The sequence below is a fragment of the Monoraphidium neglectum genome, assembly GCF_000611645.1.
Source record: "Monoraphidium neglectum strain SAG 48.87 unplaced genomic scaffold scaffold00688, whole genome shotgun sequence".
Taxonomy (NCBI): Eukaryota; Viridiplantae; Chlorophyta; class Chlorophyceae; order Sphaeropleales; family Selenastraceae; genus Monoraphidium; species Monoraphidium neglectum.
In genome coordinates, this window is record NW_014012940.1 from 14582 (window position 1) to 21257 (window position 6676).

Sequence of the window (6676 nt, forward strand, 5' to 3'; positions counted from 1 at the left end):
GGGGTGCAGCTGCTGCGGCGGGGGGTGCCATTCCGGGGCTTTGGCCGCAATGATATGCCCGTATGTGTCAAATTTCATCACACGTGTTTCAGGCCGCTATCGTTCATACAGCTGTGGGCCTGCCAAACCCAACACGATCTAGCTGTGGATCAGGAGCAAATGTCATCAAAATTCAGAATTTGTATGAGTTCAGTAGTACGTCAACCATGCGAGTTAATTGCTGTAACTGCCTAACCAGCTTAATCGCCCCCAACAGCATCGGGACATCCGTGGGGGGCGAAGCCGTGGCGCTCGCACACTCGCTTGCAGCACGCGGGCGTCATGGACCAGGCCGGCATGGCCAGCGTGCTGCCCGGCTACCCTTACTTCAGAACATACAACCTAGGGGATGGCACCACCTATCTCCTCTGCCTGGAGGGCACCCAGGCCGGTGACAGCGGCGAAGCCTTGTTGTGAGCAGCTTGGGGCGTCACCCCAGAGCTGGGCTCGTACCCCATGCCCGTCCCCATCCCTCCCCAGATTGCCCTCTGCCGCACCTGCAGCTCTGACATGTCACTCACAGCCTCCATCTGCGCACGCACCGCATAATTGCAGCCGCTTGAGCATCTCTGACATGGGGCCGTTTGGCTGGAGCGCTGAGTTCACCAGCGAAGATGTGTCGGACATGCTGGTGCAGGTAGGCGAAATCAATATGGATTGCATGCGGGGTGCATGCGGGGTGCATGCGGGGTGCATGTGGTGTGCATGCGGCTTGTATGCAACGTGCACGCGATCAGCATGGCTGGCGAGATCTGATGGCTTGGTGGCAGGCAGGCCGGCAGGGCCAGAAGCGCGCTGCTGGTGCGGACCTGGGAATGCTGGCGGGGCAAGGCGGGCGTGCAGCCTGCAGGTGCTCGACCCGCAGCGTTGCATGTCGCCACAGGCCAGCGGCTGGAGCGCACGGATGGGCGCCGTGGCGCCCATGGCGCACGCCGCGGGTGGCCTGACGCAAACCCCATCGATGCACCCAATCCACGCACGACAACCCCCGCAGGCAGGCATCGGCCTGGACCTGCCCGTGATGGCGCAGTGCCTGGCGCTGGCGCTGGACACAGACCGAGAGATGGTCTTCAAATTCGGTGCGCAGCTCCAGGGGCACGCTTGGCCCCACTGCGCTCCGCCACAAGGGAGGCGCTGGGTTCTGGACGACGATCCAGAAGACGGGCGAGGGCTCGCCTGTTTTGGGCTGCCCCTCCCCCCCGAACCTGTGAGCTGACAGCGGCCATTGTCAGCCCACCCTGTACGGGTGATGCTCCTACAATGTGACCCAAGCATTCGCGATGCGCTCACGGCCCCGCGCCCTGCGCAGGTGCGAGGGAGGAGCAGCTGCACCTCGACACCACAGTTGAGGCGCCAGGCATCTGCTCTGACCCCATGCCATTCAGGTGGGCCGCAAGGCGCCAACCCAGCTGTGGGCTGCCGCACGGGCCACCTGCATGCACCCAACCAAGTGTGCGTGGCGGATCATGTCACAGTCATGAACGATTCAGCACCCCCAGCCCCGGCCCGCCTCTTTCTTGCCAGGCTGCCCCCAGACGGGACCATGCGCACCATGGGGCGGCCAGAGGCCGACACAATACTCAAACGTGCGCCAGACTCTATTTGCTAGTAGGATCGAGTTTTTTTGGGGGGGGGGCAGGCACATCACTCCAAGGGCTCAGTAGCAGAGGCTGGATCCATGGGGCCCAGCTGCCGCGGCCATGATCCAATTGATGCTCCCTTGGCCTCTCATAACATTGTCTCGTCCCGCCAGCTATCCCATAGACAATTGCTGCCCTGCCCCTCACAACATCCTTTTGACCTCGCATCAGGCATCGTCCAGCTGCTCGTCCAGCACCACCGCGAGACGGACCAGCGGCGGCTGCAGCTGCAGGCTGCGCTGCAAGGAGCTTCCCAGCGCAGCGCCGCGTTCGAGGGCGCCGCGCGCCAGCTGCACGCGGCGCTCGGCGCGCTGCTGGCAGAGCGCAACCCGCACCTGGGCATATCAGCGGCGGCCGCAACGTCCCTGCAGCACGCCGGCGATGGCGGCGGCAGCGCCGGCACCACGCCCGATGGGAAGCGGCGGCGCGTTGACAAGGATGGGTCCCCAGGCTGCCAGGTGCGGCAGCCCGTCGCCAGGATGGGGGCTCTCTGGTCTCAGGTGGGCAGCCAGTCGCCTGGAGGCGCCCCAATTCATGCAGCGCTGGGGAGCCGAGAATCGACGCAAGCAGCGGCGGCCCAAGGGGCTCTGCTTGGTCGCGGCGGCAGCGGCTTCGCAGTGGGTCCTTCTGGCGGTAGCCAGCCGTTTGATTTCGGTGCAACAGCGGCACCTGCGCCTGCGGCCGCTGGCGCCGGGTCTGGGGCCGGCGGCGCCACTGCAGCCGCCGCGGTGTGGGCAGGCCGGGTGCCGCGCAACCCCAGCGGCGTGGCCCGGGCCGGCAGCGGCGGGGGCGGGGGTGCTGGGGGTGCAGGGAGCGGCAGCGGCGGCGGTGGCGCCGGCAACGTGCGTATGAAGCTGTCCGCAGCGGAGCGCGCCGCATACGACGCATACCGGCGCGTGGAGCGATCGGGGCTGCTGCTCTGGCATGCGCCTGAGCACACGACGGCCTGGGAGGCCGGCGGGGGCGACGAGGGGGGCCCGCTGCGGCCGGGCAGTGTGGCCGAGCCTCCCGCGCAGCCAGTGGGGCCAGCGGCGGACGCCCAGCCTGTAAAAGGGGTAGACGAGGCGTCGGCTGCGGGCGGGCCGCAACCGGCGTTGTTGGAGGCGACCCAGGGCCTTGGGGTGTGCAGCGATGCGGGCGCAGCCGGCACGCTGCCCGCGGATGTTGCGCCGGCGATGGCGCCCACCCAGGAGGGCGCCGCGGCAGCCAGCTCAGACGCGGCCGAGGCGGCGGAGGCGGCGGCGCCCCAGGAGCCGGTGCCTGACCGAAAGGTCGTGGCGGGGTCCAGGCGCGGCGGCAGGGGCCGAGGATGGCGTAGGTACTGACGAGGTCAGCACGCACAGCGCTGCTTGTTTCCTCCATAGCAAAGACCTCCTGCGCTGTGACGGCGGCGGGCATCTCCTGCTCAGCTTTGGCCGACTGTCACCTTCGTCTGAACCCCAGCCCAGCGACGAGCGCAGGCTCCGGTACTGCTCTCCTGCACCCTGCTTGCTGAGCAACTTATATCGCAAGGCTGTCAGGTGCATGAGACACCCACCATTTTACAGGAGGGACAGCGAACCAGCTGCGTATTGCAGCAGCTGCGGCCCCACAGGCCTGCTTCCCTGGGGGGAACCAGCGCCCACCACACGCCCGACGCCGGCATCGCGCATGGCACCGCCTCCGCTGCGTTGCTGTACGGCTCCGCATACGGGGGCAGGAGGGGGGGGGCAGGCGCCTGGAATTGGCTTCACTTTTTAGAAGCCGCCAACCGCTCCAGAAGCCGCACCTCCAGCCTGATCAATGGGAGGAGCAAGGCATGATGAGAATGAGTCGTGATAGTGGTACAAAAACCATGACAAGTATGGTGTTGCACGGCGCAATGCGAAATCGTGCGAGTTTGTGCCAGCCGCCCAGAGCTGAAACCCGCCGACCCTCCCGTAGCCCCCGCACCTGTGCACGTAGGGCGTAAGCGCCACCGCCACGGGCAGCTTCAGGGGTATGCAGGCCTTGCTGCACATGACAGCGAGCAGAACGTGCGACCCCGGGCCCAGCAGCAGCTTCTGCAGCCCCGAGGGCTCTGCCTCGGGATCATCCTCTGGGAGGGTGCAGGCGGCGGGGTGGCGGGCACGCGAGCAGGGGGCGCAGGCGCGTCAGGTGCCATGAAGCAACATAGAGAGGGGCTGCAGGGACATATTGGAAAGCAAACCGCAACGGAGGCCAAGAGGAGACCTCGCCGGCTGGGTGGCGGCCGCAGGGAGCGACAGCGCAGCCGCTCGGCTGTGTGGGGCGGCAGGGCGCGCACCCACCCTTGATACCAACGAGCTTTTTCACGTCCACATTTTGCTGGATGGCGATGTAGAAGCCTAAGCAGCGGTTTCGGCAGGTGCGTGGCGGTTGGGGTGCAGCAAGGGGCATGAGCTGGTGCAGTTGGGCTTCCAAGGAACACGGGACAAGCTGCCAAACCCCGGGCTGCTGCGTCTGCGGAATGGTAAAGTGATGCCCGATTCACCAAGGTCGCAATACTGCTGCAAGCATGCACATCCCCGAGGCGGCGGATTTTGGCTAACGCACCCGTCGTTACGAGGGACGAGAGTGCGAGGTAGGTGACTGTGCCCGCACGGCCGTACGTCTTCAGCATCTGCCTGGCCCTTTCCATGCTGCGTGAACGCTCCCCTGCTGCGCGGCTGCTAGCAGTGGTGGCGCAGGCCGCCTTGCACCGCCGCTGGCCTTGGAATGCGCCCAGGAGGCACCCTCTGTTTCGTGTGCGCCGAGTCTGCAAGCTTCCTTGTGCTACACGTCAGCCTGTCGCCTTCCCTCAGCAATGATTGGCGCGCCTCTCCACTGCGCTCGGAAGCAAGATCGTGGATCGTGAGCGTAAGCGTGGCGAAGAGTTACAGGTAAAGGTCGCGACAAACTGCTGAAACGACATAGGACGTCCTCTCATCGCAAAGTCAGCAACGCACAGCACTGGTGAGTGGGTGACCCACGAGGGTCAAATCGCGACAGATCATCTCGCTGTGGAGCATAAATAAAACACCACTCGGTAGCTAGTGAATTTTACGTGACCTTCACCTCCCATGGGCTTGTCTCAAGCGTTAGCATCTGGAGGTCTTATGCCTTGCGCGGGCACCCCTCTCGTGCGCGTGGGCGGCAACGTCCTTCTGCGCGCACCAAAGGTTTCTAGGCCCGCGCGGAGGCCAAGGTGCTCACAGCAAGCCGAGGCGTGCCCGCGCGCGCGCACCGCCAAGCGCCGCGGGTTGCCCCAGGGTTGGACGCGGGATTTTTTCGAACCGCCCCAACTGGACCGTGACTGCTGGGCTCAACGTGCATGGCACTACCTGCTGCTCATGCGACTCATTGATGGTGCGTGTCGTGCAGGGTCACAGCACCGTCCGTCCTCGCTGGATGGCCGCGGCCCCGCGCCGCAGCCCCCGCCGCGGTGCTGGCGCAGGTGAGGCAGGGGCGCCAGCAGCCAGTGCCGGTCGGCGGCCTCCACAGCTGACGCGTCAGCTGACTGCGAGCTGCGCCCCTGTGCAGTTGCCTCACCTCAAGCCAGAGCACACCTGGCCCGCCTGCTGACCTGGCGAGCCTGCCCCCCTTCGACCCCCCCTGCCTGATGCGCCACTGCAGCAGCTGGAGCATGCGCCGGCGGCCAGCTGCTGCCTGGAGATCCCGGCGCCCCCCTCGCAGCGCGAGCCGCTGTGGTGCGAGCAGGAGCAGGGGGCTGGCGGGGCAGAGCAGCCGATTGAGCTTCGGCGCCAGATCTTCTGCAACAGGTCACTCAACATGAAACAGATCAAGGTGGGGCGCGGCGGGGCAGCGCAGGCGGCAAGCAATGGAAGCTCATGCGTGCTGCGGTGGCATGCTGTACGGGTTTTCAAAGCGCCAAGGCTCGCTGAGCGCTTTCGTTGGCAGCGCCGGTGCTGTCGTGGAGTGCATTTAGGCTGCGGTCTCCCAAACATGGAGCTGCGGCTGTGTGTCAGCGTGGCCTGTGGCCTACCAGGATTAGTAACCATCAACCCCTGCACCCCAAACTTTTTGCCACACTGTTTCCAGGCCATCGGCTTTGACATGGATTACACGGTGAGGGGAACGGTGACAATTAGCGGCGTTCCAGGGTGCTGCTGCAGTCAAAGCAGGGTATGGCCGCGCCGCATCAGCACCCGAGCACCCAAGCCATCAAACCATGATGCTTGCGGCGGGACGCGGCTGTCCAGAGCTGCAGCGGCGCAGCCGCGCGCACAAGCCGCAACAGCGGCCCGCCCCCTGTGCCTGCGGGACCGCACGAGCAGCAGCTGCCGTCCGGTCGTGTTCAGCAACCCAACGGGATGCGATTGGAGGCGAAGTGACCCATGCAGGCCCTGCCACGACTGGCCGTGAGCATGCGTTGCTGCCAGCGCCGAATTGGTGCATGACCAGCGTGCCTGCGAACCCTGGCTTTACCCGCACCCTCAGATCGCACAGTACAAGCCCAAGGCGTTTGAGGAGCTTGCTTACAGGTGGGCGCCCTGGTTGCAGGGCCTGGGGATCAGGGGTTGTCCTGATGCCTTGAGCTTGCGCTGACCAGTGTGGGTTTTGTAGAGTCAGACACAGTTGGGCGTTGCTGGGTCGGAGAAGGCCTGCGCATGGTGTTGGCATCAAAGTGCAAGCACAGCTGCGCAACCATGTAAGATGCGCTGCAGCAGCGCCGCAGGGCAGCAGCGTGGGCCCCTTTGCACGCTCACGTGACGGCAACGCAGCGCACGCTGGGTCGCCGCTCCTCTCTCTCAGCTCACTGACGGGGCCGCCGCTGCGATCTGATCTGATTGCGCTGCCCTCGGCCCTCCACCCCCAGGGAGACGGTGGACAAGCTTGTGCGCGCGTTTGGCTACCCCTCCTCCCTGTATGGGCTGTCCTTTGACTACTCCTTCATGATGAGGGGCCTGGTGGTGGACAAGAAGAGGGGGAACATAATCAAGGTCAGGGGTGGGAGTGTCGGGGGTGAGGGGTGCGTTGGGTTTGGTGGGGGCTGGGGC

General features: G+C 65.6%; 2 protein-coding genes across 2 annotated transcripts in view; both read left to right on the forward strand.

Annotated features, from left to right (window-relative positions):
* Positions 1-613: 613 nt before the first annotated feature.
* Positions 614-3004, forward strand: MNEG_4823 (hypothetical protein; the record flags this gene model as incomplete). The annotated part of the gene is made up of 5 exons (XM_014046703.1): positions 614-676; positions 1034-1118; positions 1349-1424; positions 1564-1625; positions 1851-3004. 5 exons carry the CDS (start codon positions 614-616, stop codon positions 3002-3004), a joined length of 1440 nt encoding a protein of 479 aa, XP_013902157.1.
* A 1770-nt stretch (positions 3005-4774) lies between these two features.
* Positions 4775-6676, forward strand: part of MNEG_4824 (hypothetical protein) — a gene marked incomplete at both ends in the record, with an annotated part of 3043 nt that continues 1141 nt past the window's right edge. The window contains 6 exons of the mRNA XM_014046704.1: positions 4775-4863; positions 5040-5112; positions 5292-5462; positions 5718-5744; positions 6117-6160; positions 6496-6619. Of these exons, the coding sequence (XP_013902158.1) occupies positions 4775-4863; positions 5040-5112; positions 5292-5462; positions 5718-5744; positions 6117-6160; positions 6496-6619 (528 nt within the window). The remainder of the gene's footprint in view (positions 4864-5039; positions 5113-5291; positions 5463-5717; positions 5745-6116; positions 6161-6495; positions 6620-6676) is intronic.